The 17895-nt window shown below is 40.7% G+C and overlaps 3 protein-coding genes across 4 annotated transcripts; 2 read left to right on the top strand and 1 right to left on the bottom strand.

Moving 5' to 3' along the window:
* Window positions 1-274: 274 nt before the first annotated feature.
* LOC123994323 (non-histone chromosomal protein HMG-14A-like) lies at window positions 275-3231 on the bottom strand. Its single transcript, XM_046296818.1, has 6 exons — window positions 3067-3231; window positions 2241-2267; window positions 1945-1974; window positions 1723-1770; window positions 1435-1536; window positions 275-1253 (listed from the first exon to the last, which is right to left on the bottom strand). Exons 1-6 carry the CDS (start codon window positions 3079-3081, stop codon window positions 1224-1226), a joined length of 252 nt encoding a protein of 83 aa, XP_046152774.1. The 5' UTR covers window positions 3082-3231; the 3' UTR covers window positions 275-1223.
* A 5422-nt stretch (window positions 3232-8653) lies between these two features.
* Window positions 8654-14374, top strand: LOC124009034 (SH3 domain-binding glutamic acid-rich-like protein). Of its 2 annotated transcripts, none has more exons than XM_046320574.1 (5): window positions 8654-8760; window positions 8928-9067; window positions 11646-11831; window positions 13562-13642; window positions 13950-14374. In XM_046320574.1, the coding sequence occupies exons 2-5, from the start codon at window positions 9023-9025 to the stop codon at window positions 13983-13985; spliced, it is 348 nt and encodes a 115-aa protein (XP_046176530.1). In that variant the 5' UTR covers window positions 8654-8760; window positions 8928-9022; the 3' UTR covers window positions 13986-14374. The 2 variants fall into 2 exon arrangements, with proteins under 2 accessions (XP_046176530.1, XP_046176529.1); XM_046320573.1 differs by having other exon boundaries at window positions 8743-8760; window positions 8895-9067.
* A 203-nt stretch (window positions 14375-14577) lies between these two features.
* On the top strand, window positions 14578-16111 carry LOC124009017 (TLR adapter interacting with SLC15A4 on the lysosome-like). The gene is made up of 3 exons (XM_046320572.1): window positions 14578-14712; window positions 14986-15123; window positions 15285-16111. The coding sequence occupies exons 2-3, from the start codon at window positions 14994-14996 to the stop codon at window positions 15959-15961; spliced, it is 807 nt and encodes a 268-aa protein (XP_046176528.1). The 5' UTR covers window positions 14578-14712; window positions 14986-14993; the 3' UTR covers window positions 15962-16111.
* The last annotated feature ends 1784 nt before the right edge of the window (window positions 16112-17895 follow it).

Raw genomic sequence — 17895 nt, 5'->3', positions numbered from 1 at the left:
ACTTTGTGGTTATTTGTGCTGGCACGATACCTAGGGTCCTTTCAGTCTAATTTTTTCTTTTGGTCAGCAAATAGTGACTGCGACATGTCGCCAAATCCAGTAGGTTGTAAAATGCTACCTTTTACCAGAATCTGTTATAAGAATGTTAACTATATATCAGTATTACAATAATATACATACCACAATAACAATCAGAACAACTGGTTGGCTAGATGGTCTACTATTGAGTTTAGATATGGTAATGATACAGTAATAATGACACGTAAAGTCACAAGACCTTGCGCAACCTCATGAGAAATTACTATTTTATTAAATTCCAATTAAATATCCAGAACTTCAGTGGGAACACAGCTGCATATTTCAATAGATTAATTCAGTGTTAAAATCCCAACATTTGTTTCAAAAAGTATAATCAACTTCCAACAAGCCTCTTCCTCTGTTTAAATCATTTGTGTCAAAATAATTCAGAGCAAGATTATTTAAAAAGCAGGTATGCCCACATTAGTGAAATTTAAAAAATGTTCTGCTTAATCTCCAGCACAACATCAACATATGTGAAAATGTGGGGTTTCTATGTATTGTGATAAAAAAACTGAGGAAGTATCCAAATAGTAGCTAATGATGGTAACTCATTTGTTAAAATCACACCATGCACACTGATGGTGTCATTGAAGATATTCCTATTTTTTAACAACAAAACAAACTAACAATTTTCACATGTTGTTGCGGTGGTCCTCGAGATTCTGAATATGAAGTTGAAAAATTGTGAAATTGTCCTTTAAGCCTGGAATGTTTAAAATGTTTCCAAAATTGCTTACAGACAATCAAATTGAAAATAAGTAAACACCTCCCAAAGAAAAACCACTGTACATAAAGAATAAAAATACAACCACCTACAAAAGTGAAATGTTCTGAGTTGGCGAACCTACAATGTGACACTATACCACCTGCAATTAGTCTGCCATCCAGCATTATTGTTTAAAGTCCCAACAAGGTACCAACACTGATAAATAAACAAAACAGTAATTATGTTTTGCTTAAAAACACTATGACCACTGCACAACAGAACAATCCTCCATATTTAGCTGTGTTTTGAGCTAAAACCCTGTACCAATAATTACAAAATTGTTGATAAAAATATTCCTCTGTTAAGGTAATGGATGTTTTAGGGATAACATATGAGAGGCCATACAAGGGAGGGGATTGGATGGACGGGAGTAGTGCTACTCAGTCTTCTCTTCTGGAGACTCTACCTGTAAGGTGACAAAAGAGCCATTCACTGCGATACACTGACAATCCTGAATGATTAATGACTTTAGATGGATTTGCCTACAGAAATAGTAAGATACAACAACTAACTAAAAACATCAACCTTCAACCATCAACCTTGGTAAAAGAAATGAGAATGTGTATCACTGATCTGGCATGACATACTTCATCTGTCTTGATCTCGCCATTTTCAGTCTGGGTCTCCTCTTTAGGCTCCTCGACCGCTGCTGCCTTCACCTTCTTCTTGTTATTTACTTCTTTTTCTTTCTGTGGGGTCAATATACATGCATATATGTCAAATAGTCTCTGCCTGGCACCTCGGAATCAAGAAATTGTCTAAACATTTAATATGGGAATGTGCCAGAAAGAGCACAATGACATATTAAACACATGATAGGCATAATTATACTTAATCATGTAAATGAGTAGATATCGAAAGCAGGTAAATATTACCTTTGCTGGCTTTTTTGGATTTGGGGATGGTTTTGAAGGTACTGGTTTCTGAAAAATACAGAAGACTATATTGGTTCTCAAAGCAATGAATTGCATACCACGAAACAGGACATAAAACACATTATAGAATTTTAAAAAGTGGTGCTTATGCCCTTTATCAAAGAATCACAATTCCAAAAGGAAGCTGTAAAAAATTAAAAATATAAAAAATAATTTACTCACCGATGACAACCGTGCAGATCTCCTTGAAGGCTAATGTAACGAAAATTAACAATACTACTCAAAGGTGTGTGACAACATTTCTAAAGGAATTGAATGAGGATGCTTGATGTATTTTCATAATGCAGACAATTGAATATTTCCCTATTTCAAGAATGCATTATCTTTTAACTATTGGGAGTATTTTCTCAAATAATTTGATAAAATCACCAGTGATCACCATTGAGGATTTTAATCATGGTGAAGATTACAACCTGCAGCCTATTCAACACGGGTGATATTCAGTGTGTATAACTTACCTCCTCCTTGACATCGCCATCAGCTCCCTGCAAAATTTATGAAAAATACATGATTTAAGATGATAGATATGCATGCTTTTGTTTCCCAACATAATATCGCTGAATATTTACCTATTGTCTAAAATGAGTAACTGCAAGTTGACAAACTTACTTAGCCCCTTCCAAACATAGGCAATAGCCTCCACTTTGCCCAAACAGACAGCCTCTACTCATTCTAGACAAGCGCTTCAAATTATATGCGTTGAGTAGCAGAAGCATTTGCACCATTACTTTTTTAAGTGGGGCATTAGTCTTCATCGGTTTTCGCCAAATGTATAAGGGGGAGGGGCAGAATCAATTGTGTACCGCCATCTGGTGTTAAGGGGGAATATAGCACCCCCATTTAACGCGATGAACAAAGAAATCATTCAAATAATTAACATTTGCGACGGTCTTAAAATGAAATTATCGAGGATTTTTTTTTATTAAGTAAAAGCTATACCCCCCTCGGTGCAGATTTACACGCTCTAACTGTCAAAAGGCATCCGTTTTGTTTCGCTGTGTTCCGAGATGGATGGGATGGGAACTGCAAAGCATGGCTGCTTGTGGTTTCAATAGCATGGAGATCCAGTCTAGCTTCAGACAAGATTGTTTACGCCTCTTAAATAATAGCAAAATACATTCTAAATTCTGGAGAATACGGCGATATTTGCAAACCAAAAAAAAATCCAATAATTATTTCAAATAGTTTTTTTTACAAGACTGAACAAATTCGAAGGCTTCATAATATCAGACTGATTTATACGGGCAAAAAGTATATCCGCATACTAATCTAAGCTCTACATACCTTTCTCTTGGGCATGTTGGAATGTAGGTTCTCTTCTTCAAATAAACTAAAGAGATATATTTTGTGATTGAGTTCACAGTTTGTAGAGAGTGACGTTCTCTTATTACTAATACTGTAGTAAAAAAATAGCACATTAAACCCAGTGGTTGGGTGGGGATAGGTGCGGTTAAATGGTGACTGATGTTATGCTTGGCCAATCAAAGGATGGCATAAGGTGTCCCAAAAATAAAGATTTTTTTAACGTAGTTCATTTACGCGCCAAATTCCTAGTGAAAGTGAATGATGTATTCATGTTTTGTAACAGTATCCACTGACTGGCGCATGACATACGTTATAATGTTGCAATTGTGCAAGCATTCGTGCGCTTAACCAGTGTTGTAGTACTCGAGACCACATATTGAGTGTCTCGGTCTTGGATACAGTTGTACTCGGTTTTGATTCGGTATCGGGCACGTAATTTATTGCCGCGACCAGCCGAGTAAAAAAACTTATCCGCTTCTATTCAACCAGCGCATAAAACCGCTTCGCCCGGCCTAATATATACATTCCTTTCTCGAAACGTTAATATCTTAACAGCCTTTATCTATTATAGACATGTTTGCGCTGTGGAGAACCTATAGGCCTTCAGTGTGTGACAAACACCAAATTGAAACTCTGCATGCAGAATTCTGCAAAAATATCCTCCATGTACAACACCAAATAATGCACGCAGAGCAGAATTAGGCCGATACCCACAAAAGAGCTGTTAAACTCTACAACCACCTAAAAGGAAGCGATTCCCAAACCTTCCATAACATCACCAACAGAGAGATGAACCTGGAGAAGAGTCCCCTAAACAAGCTGGTCCTGGGGCTCTGTTCACAAACACAAACACACCCCACAGAGCCCCAGGACAGCAGCACAATTAGACCCAAGCAAATGAGAAAACAAAAAGATAATTTCTTGACACATTGGAAACAATTAACAAAAAAACAGAGCAAACTAGAATGCTATTTGGCCCTAAACAGAGAATACACAGTTGCAGAATACCTGACCACTGTGACTGACCCAAATTTAAGGAAAGCTTTGAACATGTACAGACTCAGTGAGCATAGCCTTTCTATTGAGAAAGGCCGCGTAGGCAGACATGGCTCTCAAGAGAAGACAGGCTATGTGCACACTGCACACAAAATGAGGTGGAAACTGAGCTGCACTTCCTAACCTCCCGCCCAATGTATGACCATATTAGAGACACATATTTCCCTCAGATTACAGATCCACAAAGAATTCGAAAACAAACCCAATTTTGATAAACTCCCACATCTACTGGGTGAAATACCACAGTGTGCCATCACAGCAGCAAGATTAGTGACCTGTTGCCACAAGGGCAACCAGTGAAGAAAAAACACCATTGTAAATACAACCCATATATTTATTTTCCCTTGTGTACTTTAACCATTTGTACACTGTATATATACATAATGACATTTGTAATGTCTTTATTGTTTTGAAACTTCTGTATGTGTAATGTTTACTGTTAATTTTTATTGTTTATTTCACTTTTGTATATTACCTACCTCACTTGCTTTGGCAATGTTAACACAAGCCCCTTAAATTGACAGGTTCGTGATTCTGTTAGGACAGCAACCGTAACACCAGCGCACTCAGGTAGAATAGTGGACTTTTGGTAAAACACAAAAAGGGCCAGTGCTGTAGTGGAGGGTATACGCAGGTATAAACATATACCATTTTTTCCTTCTCCAATGGGCATTGCGTATACTTACTTCTTAATCCCTATTTATGTGTATCAACGTAGTGTAGGTATACGATTTATCAATTATATCGTACAAGAGAGAAACCATTCACAAAGTAGCCTACAAAATCGCAAAGCACGTAAAATATATTCACATGCGCGCTGGGCACAGCCTAGTTTCAACGGAATATCATCTGCCAGGAGCAAGAGTGTGCAGCTCTCAGCTGGTTTTGGAATGGAGCAGCTGACAGATGAATGACGTCCGTAGCAGGTAGGGTACGAAAGACGTTTCAACTTATGATATCTACCATAGCAACAATGGGTATGCAACCAGGTATTGAAAAAGTTTAATCCTAAATGTTGGTTAGTAGGCTATTTGTGATGCGCAATTGTCATCATCCTGGTTTGCATCAAGGTTTTGGACATGGATGGGCCTGGGTGGACAGAGGTCCACTGGGGAGCCAGGACAGGACTACCAGATTGATGTGGTTTAAGCATTACTGTGGTTTTCGAATTTGTTTGTTTTTATTTTTCCTCAACAAAAAGTGTGATTTTGAGAGCGCAAATCTATTTATGCTACACACAACACAGAACGTTAGATAGCTGCTAAGGAAGATGTCATTTCATGCCATTAAAGGAGTGGGTGTTTAATGACTTCCCCTCATCGTTTTTCAGTGGCTATAAGTAACAGTATAGACTTTACGTCCGTCCCCTCGCCCCGACCTGGGCGCGAACCAGAGACGCTCTGCACACGTCAACAGGTCATCCTCGAAGCATCGTTCCCCATCGCTCCAGAAAAGCCGCAGCCCTTGCAGAGCAAGGGGAACCACTACTTCAAGATCTCAGAGCAAGTGACGTCACCGATTAAAACGCCACGAGCGCGCTCCACCACTAACGAGCTAGCCATTTCACATCGGCTACATATACAAAGCTAGAGATGCAGATGTGATTTTGTTAGCTAGCAAGAACTTGAGCGAATGTTATACAGTTAGCATATCTCTACCATTCGAAAATTCCCTTTGGCTGTCTACTCCGATTTCAGAGCACTCTCGTCTGTGTGTGCTGGAGCACAGAACTGATTAATTTACGAACATGCAACACCTGCTGAATGACAGGTCAGTAAAAGTAGGGGGAAAAAGTGAGCCAAGAACCTCTAGATAACATGTAAACAGCCTAACCAGCTCTGCTACGGCAAATAAAATGGTCAGTGACGTGGTCTCTCATTTGTGTCTGGAAGTAGCAAGCTCTCCAACTTTAGCCAGTTAGCTTGGGTGCTTGGTTGGGACAAGCATGCATCGGCAGGCAAGCTGCAGAAAGAAGATGAGGCTACAGTTCCCCATTGTTTATCAGTGCAATTTAATTGACAAACTAGCTTAAAGTTTGAGGGTTTATCTAATGTTCCTTCCTTAGATTTTAGCTCATCTTGCTCTGCCTAGCATTAGTTGTTGATGTGCATAACTGAGGGAGAGAGCAACTACCTTTTCATGGTTGTATGATCAAAAGGACTGTAAAGTTACCAAATGTAAGAGGACTCCTGTGGTGTTAACATATATCCATTCAGGTTTATTTTGTGGCTTTTGGCAAATGTATTCTGATGATCTAAAGTCACACTGTTGCAACTGACTGTAAACACAGTCCAATTCAAAGTGAATTATGGCAGGCCCATGTGGCAAATGGCTTGTTTGTATAAAGGTCTACTGTACCTCTGATTGGCTATAGCTCACTGGTCTGTGTTGAATCCAGTAGTTTGGTTTTATTCACTGCAGTGTCAATTAATTGTCCAAACGCACAGCTGCTTTCCACTCTATACTGCTATAGAATTTTCACAACATTCTAAGAATTTAGGAAAATGTCCATATCTAAGTCATCGGTTGTCAGAAAGTGTTGTTCTTCCTCGGTGTGTATATGAACAGATTAATACGATTGGCATTTAAAGTGGAACTGACAGCAATGTTACACACACACACACACACACACACACACACACACACACACACACACACACACACACACACACACACACACACACACACACACACACACACACACACACACACACACACACACGTTATTTTAAAAGAGATGGCTAACAGAAAGCACACTGCAATAATTACAGTTCCACTCACCAGATGATCATTTGAAACCTAACTTATTGTTGAAAGTCATTCTTGAAAAGGGAAAAGCTAACAAATTACCAACAATCCTCTTTGGTAACACCCGCTGCAGCCAGTGCAAACTAGCCGACAACAAAAGCTAACTAGCTAGACAATGGGAAAACTAATACTCTCCATTGTGACCTGTTGGCCTTCAAGGCAGCAGAAATTAAGATACATTTTTGTAAAAATGGTCCCGCTCATTAAGTCAAAATGTGATTGGTTGAGTCCACTGTCACTCCAAATAGTTGCCCTAATACAGTTGAATGGCAGATGCCTTTATCTAGTTTATGGTGGCCTAGCCAATGGCTGATTTAGCTAGCTAGATTTCTCCCCCTAGAGACCAGCAAAAGAAAAATCCTGATTGGATCTTTAGTGTTAACCCTTTTCAACAAATATTGAAGAGATTAAATCAGATCATTGAAAATATATAATTATCTTTTTATAAATCCTTAGCCCCTCTCTGAAGGCGTAGAAGGCCCAATGTTCCCCACTGTGTTTGGGTTAGTAATAATTCATAGTGGCTCTATTTTTCCTCAACAGCATTTTCTCACTATTCTGAATGTCTAAAGAATCCATGTGGTTCAAAATGTTCATATTTCAGAACTCTTATTATGGTGTTGATTTGACAAAATTACAATTGGACTCGCATTTTTCTGGCCCCACCTCCGTTCTTCACTTTGAAATCTGTCTCGAACACAACACTGCTCTTAACATTAAAACATTGGAAGACGGGACCAAATAGAGTCCCACAGTGAAGGTGTCATAATACCAATTAAACCCAGATGTCAAACAGGGAAATGGTTCCAATCGTTTTTACACCATTAAATTTTCCCCATATGGGATTTTAGAAACACTTAAAATAAGGTCCGTGTTTCGTATAGGGTTACCCTGTCATGATGTTTTGATAACCATGTAAATCAATCTCGGACAAGGTCACATGATTTATTTGGCTCCATTTGCGCTCATATTCGAAAATGATAATTTACCTCAAAGTAGACATTACGCAAGATTACAAACCCCAGCAGGCTCCTGCATGTCATCGCTAGCTGAAACCTTTGCTAATGGGTATTTCGTTTACAGGCGAATATTGATCAAAGTTATCTTGTCCGAGAGAGATTTGCACGGTTATCGAAACGTCTCGCTCGGGGAAGCCTACATGAAACACAGACCTTATATGAAGTAGTTCTAAAATCTCCGACTCTCAAACGAATGGTGAAAAAACGATTGGAACCATTTCCGAGTTTTACCGCTAGGTTTCATGGGTATTATGACTCATACTGTGGTACTCAATGACGCTGCCAAATACCCTATGAAAATCCCGCCTACTTTCTGTTGCAGATTCGGTACTGTTTTTGAACGGGCTTCAAATTTCTATAATCAAATACATGAAAACGAGGCAATTTACTATATTTGTAAAATTATATTCGTGGATTAATTCGTGGACCTGATGCCTGTTAATGAAGGTCTTCGATTGCGTTTTCAAAATCGAAAACCTTCGTGAAAGCCATAGGATGTAAATTAATCCACGAATATGAATATAATGTTACATATATCTTAAATGACCATATTTTCATGAATTTGATTATATAAGCATGACGCCCATGCAAAAACAGTTTTACACCAGGAAGTAGGCGGGACGTTCATGGGGTATAATCACCCGGATTTTTCATAGGTTTATTCTCTTTTCAGACAGTATATAGTATATAGTAGTTAGAAGGCTATGAGCCTATTACTATATTTTCCTTATGTCTGAGCACATCTAGTAGCTTTATTTCAATTATTTGAATTGAAATTCTTGAAAAATATGTGAGGAGCATTTATTACTTATTTATAGACTATATGAATAGGATAACAAAATATTAACATAGTCAAATGTATTTGAAAATGCATTTAGAAAGCACCTACAATATATAGTTTGAACTGTTCCCAATTGTTTTCAGAGATCTGATTTCCATCTGTTGTTACGGTGTTAGAGAGCGAGAGAGAGAGAAAAAGAGAGAGAGAGGGAGATCATTTGGAGACGTCGGTGCTTTGCTCACTTGGGTTTTGGGGAGTGAACCAAACAGCCATGGTAATAAAAGTCTTCATAGCATCATCCTCTGGATCGACAGCGGTAAGAAATCTTGAGTATTGAGTAAGCCTTATAGCATATTGACCGTTTATGTTCATTTTCTTGGCAAATTCAAAGTATTTGCATTAGGTGTTTCGGGCTCCTACAAATGAGCTATTGTGTTGTAGCTATGCAGACTCTATCATATTAAATGTATTAAGCTCTATGGAAATGATCTTTCTTTTGAAAGTTGTGCAAGTTGTGCATGGGATGTCCCGAGCAATAGAGTAGAAGCTGGGACTGACAGCTGCAAAAATACATTAGTTTCTATAGTATTCTCATGCATGACAATGCATAGGCTATTGTAATTAAGCCAAAACAATGACTTGATAAAAAGGGCCTTCAATTTGGGAGATATTATTTTGTCATATGACTATTATTCTATTCATTTGTATATTTTGTTAATTTAATGTTAACACAAAACTATGATTGTATTGTATCTAAAATGCAATTTACAGCACAGTATAAAATCAAAAGAGGATATATAATCACGTATTCATTGTCTGTGAGAGTAGCAGTCTCTTACTCCTGCTCAACCCCCTCTGTGTAGTAAGGTTTTTATGAGTGAGCATGCAGACACAAGAATGTTTAGGTAAAGCACTTGGTTAAACAGATCAGATTTTTTCATGCAACTGTTTTCATCCAAATGGCCTTGTGGTGAGGGTTAGGGGTCAAACTTAACTAGACTCTACCATCAAATGTTGACTCCTCCACCACAACCTTCCTCCATTTTCCTGTTTCCTGTGTGCCACCACTCCTTCCCTACATACTGCAAAACAACACGCCTAGACTAAAGGACCATTGCCAGTGGTGTTCTGTGCCAGAACAGCTGGACAGGATCAGTCTTTGGACATGTGAACTTCATACCTCACCCAATTGCATCACTCTCTAAAGAATGGTGAGGGTGGCTGAATCAGGCAAAGAGCACAATGGCTACAGAACGACTGCCTCAGCTAACCTCTGAAATATCTGGCCTGAAACGACGGATATTATTGCTTTACTGTGAATTTGCAAGTCAAAACCATGACTATACAGAAATGTTGTCTATACAGGATTTTCTAGACAGGCTTCTATGTGCAGTGCAAAATTTAGACAGAACAGAAGAGGTTGCAAGGGAACACTGGGCTCTCCTCCTACTGCCATATTTGGTCTGTGCCTGTCTTCTGAGCTGATCCTGGTTGTACAGAGGCCTTATTGGGTCCGTCTCAGTCCCCAGGCTCTCCTGTAGAATGCAGCCCAGCTGCAGAGGCTCTGCAAAGTGAATAGAGGCTTATCTCCCCATACTCCATCCTTTATTACACATCAAAACAGTATTATTATGGTTTGTTTATTACTAGGAATGCACCGATATGACATTTTTGGCCGATATCCTATATTGTCCTTGCAAATAAAACGGTAACGATAACCAATATTTACAATTTTAGTGGTCTTTTAAGCATTCTAGTACAGTTCAATATTTACACACAAATGGACGCAGAGGTCTAAGGCACTGCATCTCAGTGCGAGAGTTATCACTACAGTCCCTGGTTCGAATCCATGGGAGTCCCATAGGGCGGCTCACAATTGGCCCAGCGTTGTCCGAGTTTGGCCGGGGTAGGCCGTCATTGTAAATAACAATTTGTTCTTAACTGACTTGCCTAGTTAAAATAAAGGTTACACACACACACCCACCCACACACCACACCACACTGACCAAAAAGTTATTTTGTTGGCATTTACGTATGTCCCCATTACCAGTAAAACATAATCAAAACCACCGAATCACTTGTTCAAAGCCTTGAGTACTTTTGCAAGTTTTAACTCCACGGTCTGTGTGGGCAGTCTTGTTGAGCAGGCGTTTCAATGCCATGACAGAGGGCATCACGTCTGCTGCAGACGCAATTGATGAGCTTATTTCTCCAGTCAGTTGTTCGAATGGCGCTAGGAGTGTTCATGTTTCCAAGTTTCAAGCATGTTCTCAAATGCCATTGAAATGACAGCGCCGGTATGAGAACCAGCACATTCTTGAGCATGCAATACAGCTTTCCTCAGTACAAAATACTTATCGACCCACTGTGCTGTCAGACTCAGCATGCTCATGGGGCTGACATTGCTGGTCCAAATGTCAGTCGTGAAGCTAATAGCAGTGACGCCCATAGCAAGTAGCTCATAGATGTGCGTTGCAATAATACTGTGTAACTCCAGTAGAGCGACATCTAAAAAAATTGTGCGTACCGGGGTTCGAACAGTCAGTGAAAGACAACATCATCCACGACAGAGAATGGTTGATTGTCAAGGGCAATGAATTCCATTATCTTGCCGTTTGTTTACTTGTTGGAATTGTGCGCTTAGTATTTTTCTGCTTTTGTTCTGTGTAGCACTGTATTTTGTGGCGTCATTACGTCATCTACCTACGTTATATAGGTGTACACGTCAGCTTTGACATCGGTTTTGCACATCAGCGTTAAACTAGTCATCGGGCTGATGCCGACGTTGCCATTTTTAGCTAATATTGGCCGATTCCGATATGCTCACTGATATACTGTGCATCCCTAATTATTATATTACCTAATTATATATCTCATCTCTTTTCTGTCTGTAGATTAAAAAGCAGCAGCAAGACATCATGGGTTTCCTAACTGTCAACAAGATTGACTTTAAGGAGTGTGACATCGTTACTAGTGAAGAAAACAGGAAATGGATGAGGGAGAACGTACCTGAGGACTTCCGACCAATGACGGGGGTCCCCCTGCCTCCACAGATATTTAATGAAGAACATTACTGTGGGGTGAGTGTTGTACTGTACTGACGCCTTCACAGTGTAGTGAAGCTTACTGTCTGAAGCTGATGAGAGGGCAAAGGACAGACAGTATGCTAGCAACTGCATAGTAAAGAAAAGTATGCTTTGATAAGCAAAAGTGCCTGGTTTATATTTTTTCTGTTCTAATTTAAGGTAGACATTCTCAACGTACTCTTTGAGAATATTGCAGCCTGGTACCTTTGTAGCAATTTGTGTAATAATGATAAATAATACATTTTATTTTAAGCGCTTTTCCTCGACACCCAAAGTTATTTTACAAACACAAGAACATCAGCAGGGTAAAAAAGCTATAAAATCATGTATTCAAATAATTAAGAATATGAATATACCCAACATTAGGAAAACCTTCCTAATATTGAGGTGCACCCCCCCCCCTCCTTTTTGCTCTCAGAACAGCCTCAATTCGTTGGGTACGGACTCTACAAGATGTTGAAAGTATTCCACAGGGATGCTGACCCATGTTGACTCTAATGCTTCCCACAGTTGTGTCAAGTTGGCTGGATGTCCTTTGGGTGGTGGACCATTCTTGATACACATGGGAAACTGTTGAGTGTGAAAAACCCAGCAGGTTGCAGCTCTTGACACAAACCGGTGTGTCTGGCACCTACTACCATCCCCCATTCAAAGACACTTACATATTTCTTCTTGCCCATTCACCCTCTGAATGGAACACATACACATGCCATGTCTCAATTGTCTCAAGGCTTAAACATCCTTCTTTAACCTGTCTCTTTACCTTCATCTACACTGATTGAAGTGGATTTAACAAGTGACCTCAATAAGTGATCATAGCTTTCACCTGGATTCACCTGGTCAGTCTATGTCATGGAAAAAGTAGGTACTCTTAATGTTTTGTACACTCAGTGTATAAAAGTATACTAAACATAAGCACAGACTAACCAGGGAGGTGAACTAGACAGAGGATAAAAGCTAAGACAACAGAGTGTCCGGGTAAGCCTGTGTGAAGAGGTGTGTCTTTAGTGTGGACTTGAATATGTGTATGGATTGTGAGGTTCTAACATGGAGAGGGAGGGAGTTCCAGAGTTGGGGAGCTGCCCTGCCCTGCTAAAAGCCTGGTCTCCCATGGAGTGGAGCCTGGTGTAAGGCAGGGTGAGGAGGCCGGTGTCAGAGGAGCGCAGTGAACAGATTGGGTGGGAGTGTAGGGGTGCAGGAGGCCAGTAATGTATGTTGGCACCAGTCCATTGAGTGCTTTGTAGGTGAGCATGAGCAATTTGAAGATGATCCTATATTGAACTGGGAGCCAGTGGAGTTTGATGAGGGTGGGGGGGTGGGGGGGACTCATGCAGCTGAATTTTGAATATGTTGAAGTCTGTCCAGGGTTTTGGAGGGGAGTCTGAATGGCGTTGCAGTAGTCCATGCGTGATAAATCAAAGGCGTGAATGAGGGTTTCAGCAGCGGGGTCAGTGAGAGAAGATCTGAGTCATGAGATGTTTGGAGGTGGAAGAAGGCTCCCTTGGTGATGTTCCAGATGTTGGGTTCAAATGACAGAGTTGGGTCAAATGTAACACTAAGGTTCCTGACAGTGGAGTTGGAGTGGATTGTGCAGCCGTCTATTGTCATGTTGAGTTGACCCAGTCTCTTGATGACGGAGTTGAGGTCCATGAGCATGATCTCTGTTGTAATAACTTTCTGAAACATACTTAGTGAGACAGCTACCTTTTGTATTGTCGTTGCAGAATTACGAGGCCTTCTTTGATGCCCGTGAGGAGCATGCAGTGTATGCATTCTTGGGCCTAACAGCCCCTCCAGGCTCCAAGGTAAAGACCAAGGCCTTATGGGCATACTACGTCTGTCAAAACCACACACAGAGGACCATACTCATGTGCAAGTTACCAGTCCATCTATTTTGAATGATTGCTTGTTTCCACTACTACCATGTATTTGACAGCTCTGTTGCCAAACAAAGGCAATGAAGGATGACCTGCAGGTCCAGGATGTTCTGTTGGCAGCTGTAAAAATTGTTCCTATGAAATTACATACACCTTTTGGTGGAAGCATAATTACAATTGGTCTCAACCCTGGTGTTGCATCATTTTCTTAGCACTGTTTTCATACCACCCACAGGAAGCAGAGGCCTTGGCTGGACTGGAGCAACAGTAGCCGCATGGTTTTGATTAGCAGACCACAGTGCCCTCTCCTGTCATCCTCCATTCAGCTCTACAGCAGCTTGCCACTGCTCGTCTGGAAAACGTCTTCTCAGACCAATCATAGCGCTTTATTTTGTTGTGAAAGGTAATCAGAATGGTATCAAATTGACCAAATGTTGTGTTTTTTGACAATGTCTTTAAAGTGGTGACCTTGTTCTGTTACAATAGTTCAAGTCAATGCTGGGCAGTATCCCATGTTCAATATCATATTGAAATCAAGGCAGAATGAGTGCCCAAATACTAGGAATTTAGTAGATGACAAAGACATGCTTTGCACATATGAGAATATTTAATTCAATGAGATATTTTTCATGTTTGATAATAAAAGTGTTACTTTTACTACTCAGTCTCTCTTATTCTTACCCAGTTTCCTTGTTATTCTTGTTTAGCTCAAATTAACATTGCAAAGAATACTGTTGTCACAATTGTTTCAGTTCTCCTTACATTCTAAATTGAATGTCACACCACAGAAGGCAGAAGCTGAAAAGCAGGGGCAGTGAGTGTTCTAATTTTATTTCTAACAATACTTCCTGTTTTTGACATTTGCTACTCAGAAGCTCAGTACAATTAGGGACAGCACATTACCGTGGCTGCTCACCAGTTAGAGAAATCTGTAGCTAACTTATAAACCTTGTATTAGTGGACAGACTAAAGGAACACCATCTATTATAAAAACAGAGGTAGGGATATTGTCAGTATCTGTCATGTGTTTTATACTATTTTATGTTATGTGACCTGGCAAGAGAATCTAAATATTGATTTATCTTTCGAACCTGATAGACTATGTCATGCTAACATGATTATTTGGGGTCGTTTCCTGGAACCAGATTAATGCTAGTCCTGTAATAAAATCTATGGAGAATCACAATTGAAATTGCTAGTTGAATTGAACAATTGCTAGTTGGTGTGGTTTACTGCTATGTTGTATTGAGACAATTTGCACTGTTATGTAGTGGTTGTCATGTTGGGAGAAGCCTTCATCAGAGTCTTCAGGTACAGGGAAGAGGATTGTGACCCCCATTCCACAAAGGCTCAGGAATGTCCACCACATCCTGCCCCCAATATAATTCTGACCCCAGGTTCAATGTCAGGTAAGCATTTGGGATTTGTCTGAAATGCTGCATGTTTTTCCGGATTAGTAGAATATGCTTTATCTTACCATGTTCATATATGATGAGTATGCTGTTTTATAATTGTTTTCATTTTTTATTGCCATATTTTTAAATGTGCTTCTGGTGTATTGACTGCATAGGAAACATGGAAGGTCTGGTGCAGTCTGATCCTAGAGTGACAACCAGGCTCAGTGATGCCCTCACCATCCCCAATAGCCACTGTGATGACTATGGTGACCTGGAGCTCTATCGCTCCTGGTGCTGCACCACCTTCTGCAAAGACTACCCCGACCTGCAGCTCAGAGGGGACCATGTGGGAAACAGGAGCTCAGAGAGCCCGCGGCTGGAGAATGAGGGGTTCGAAGGACCACTTCTTCAATCTCAGGACCTGGGAGAGCTGGAGGCCTTGGAACCTACAGGGCCTGTGGAGCCTAGGGTGCAGGTGGAGTCCCAGCCCCTGCAGGATGAGGGTTGCCTGGTCATGGACAGCAGCATCATCACCCTGAACAGGGAGCCTCTATCCAATTCCATGCTGAACGGCTATCTGGAGAGTAAGCTGCTGGAGGTGTACAGCCAGCACATGCAGGACAGCCTGGCCCGGGGCAGCTCTCCCCTGGTCCAGACACCTCCCCAGGGCCTGATACCAGCCCCAGTAATGCAGCTCAGCCTGTATCTCTGTCAGGACCACGGACTGGACTCCAGTACGGCCCAGAGCATCGTCATCCACTACCTTAGCACCTACACCGTGGCTAGCTCCCACTTCAGCTCCCCCAACCTGCGCATCTCCAATCCTGAGCCTAGAAGAAAGCCCACCTGACTGAAACCAGCAGTAGTTTCACTTTGTCCTCCAACTAACATACTTAACAATGGTCTACAGTTTTAGTTTAGTTTTCTCTGTACTGAATCTGTATACTTGGTGGTCAGTTGTATTGCATTCGGTTCAATAGGTCAAATTGATAGTTTGGGATGGAGATCCCTTCATTTTGTTGAATTGTTAGAAGAAATATCTTTAGAAAATGCCACAATGTCCATAATATCTACTTCATAAATGCAACCAGTTCCTATAATGTAATACTTGGGAGCCTGAGACAATCCCAAGCTTTCAAGTTGAAGGACAAAGAGGAGACAAACTGTAAGGTGAGGGATAACTTGTAAGCATCTTGGTTCTTGTTTCTGAGAAATGATTCCTCACAGATATTGCAAATCTGAAATGATATTGTCATAACCACAGACTATTACTAAACAGTAAAAAATAGCTATTTTGCTATCTTGGTTGTCAGAAAGAGTTGGAAAATATTGACACCTGCTGTCATACATAAACATTGCATGTTAACTGCAAGTGTCACATAACATTTTGACAAGAAAGCACATTACACACATCGGTGTCAGATCAACATATCAAGCTCTGCCAAATTTGAAACGCTTTTTAATCTGAGATGCAACTGACTGAATAGAATACATGAATATGCTAAAGAACACCTTCCTACTATTCAGTTGCACCCTCCACCTCCCTTTGCCCTAAGCACAGTCTCAATTCGTTGGGTACGGACTCTACAAGGTGTTGAAAGTATTCCACAGGGATGCTGACCCATGTTGACTCCAATGCTTCCCACAGTTGTGTCAAGTTGGCTGAATGTCCTTTGGACGGTGGACCATTCTTGAAACACACAGGAAACTGTTGAGTGTGAAAAACCCAGCAGCGTTGCAGTTCTTAACACAAGCAGGTGCACCTGGCACCTACTACCATACCCTGTTCCAGGGCACAAAAATATTTTTTCTTGCCCATTCACCCTCTGGATGATACACATGCCATGTCTCAATTGTCTCAAGGCTTAAAAATCCTTCTTTAACCTGTCTCCTCCCCTTCATCTACACTGATTGAAGTGGATTTAACAGGTGATACTAATAAGGGATCATAGCTTTCACCTGGATTCACCTGGTCAGTCTATGTCATGGAAAGAGTAGGTATTCTTAATGTTTTGTCCACTCAGTGTATAAAAGTATACTAAACATAAGGTGCATATCAGACACTTTCTGGTTTAGCCATGACAGGTTGTTATTTTACCTCCGAGGAGGCCTATCCATCTAGATCACTGTCAATCATATCAAGTGACTTAGGTGGGTAGCTTCATTTCAGAAATCCCCCTCTTAGGCATCAAAGGCAGGGATGTATGACTGGCAAGGTTTATGTGAGTGTGACTATATGATAGCATGTGCTAGAAATGCATGCAGTATCGAGTGACTTTAAGCATGGTTAGTATATGCTGCTTGGGAGAGGATTAACAGTAAACCGGTGTGTGTGGGGAGCAAGTGCCAATGCCACCACTTCACACCCTGTCGGGAGCCACTGGGTCATACACCAGCCAAGCCAAGGACTATTAGCATGGCACTGTTAGAGCAGCATAGGAGTGGGTAATGGTCAATGATTATGGTGCCCATGCCTCTGATAATTTACCAGAACCAAATGTTCATGTTTATGAATTTCGATGCCATTTTACACCATATAGTGAGACGTATGGGGAGACTTCAATAAAGATACAAGAAATGGGCAGATCTCCAAAGAGTTAGTAATAGGCTTAGCAGGGAAAGATGTCATCATCACCCAGCACAGTGAGGACTGAATTATTAACCATATCCTGGTGGGACTCAGTGGAAGGAAGTTCGAGGGCCTGTAGTGATGCGTTGTGCAACAGAATCATGTGGTGTGCTCACACCATATATAGTTGATTGTAGTTGTAGTAGTTATTTTGG

Source organism: Oncorhynchus gorbuscha, linkage group LG02 (assembly GCF_021184085.1).
Source record: "Oncorhynchus gorbuscha isolate QuinsamMale2020 ecotype Even-year linkage group LG02, OgorEven_v1.0, whole genome shotgun sequence".
Taxonomy (NCBI): domain Eukaryota; kingdom Metazoa; phylum Chordata; class Actinopteri; order Salmoniformes; family Salmonidae; genus Oncorhynchus; species Oncorhynchus gorbuscha.
The sequence above is the reverse complement of the archived record's forward strand: the minus strand, read 5'-3'. Positions and strand labels throughout refer to the sequence as shown.

Coding starts and splice junctions, on each gene's coding strand:
- LOC124009034 (XM_046320574.1), top strand. CDS start 9,023: ATGGTAATAAAAGTCTTCATAGCATCATCCTCTGGATCGACAGCG. Junction 9,068..11,645: donor CATCCTCTGGATCGACAGCG/GTAAGAAATCTT, acceptor TTCTGTCTGTAG/ATTAAAAAGCAGCAGCAAGA. Junction 13,643..13,949: donor CAGCCCCTCCAGGCTCCAAG/GTAAAGACCAAG, acceptor TACCACCCACAG/GAAGCAGAGGCCTTGGCTGG.
- LOC123994323 (XM_046296818.1), bottom strand. Junction 1,975..2,240: donor ATGGCGATGTCAAGGAGGAG/GTAAGTTATACA, acceptor TCGTTACATTAG/CCTTCAAGGAGATCTGCACG. Junction 1,537..1,722: donor ATCCAAAAAAGCCAGCAAAG/GTAATATTTACC, acceptor TTGACCCCACAG/AAAGAAAAAGAAGTAAATAA.
- LOC124009017 (XM_046320572.1), top strand. CDS start 14,994: ATGTTGGGAGAAGCCTTCATCAGAGTCTTCAGGTACAGGGAAGAGGAT. Junction 15,124..15,284: donor GACCCCAGGTTCAATGTCAG/GTAAGCATTTGG, acceptor TTGACTGCATAG/GAAACATGGAAGGTCTGGTG.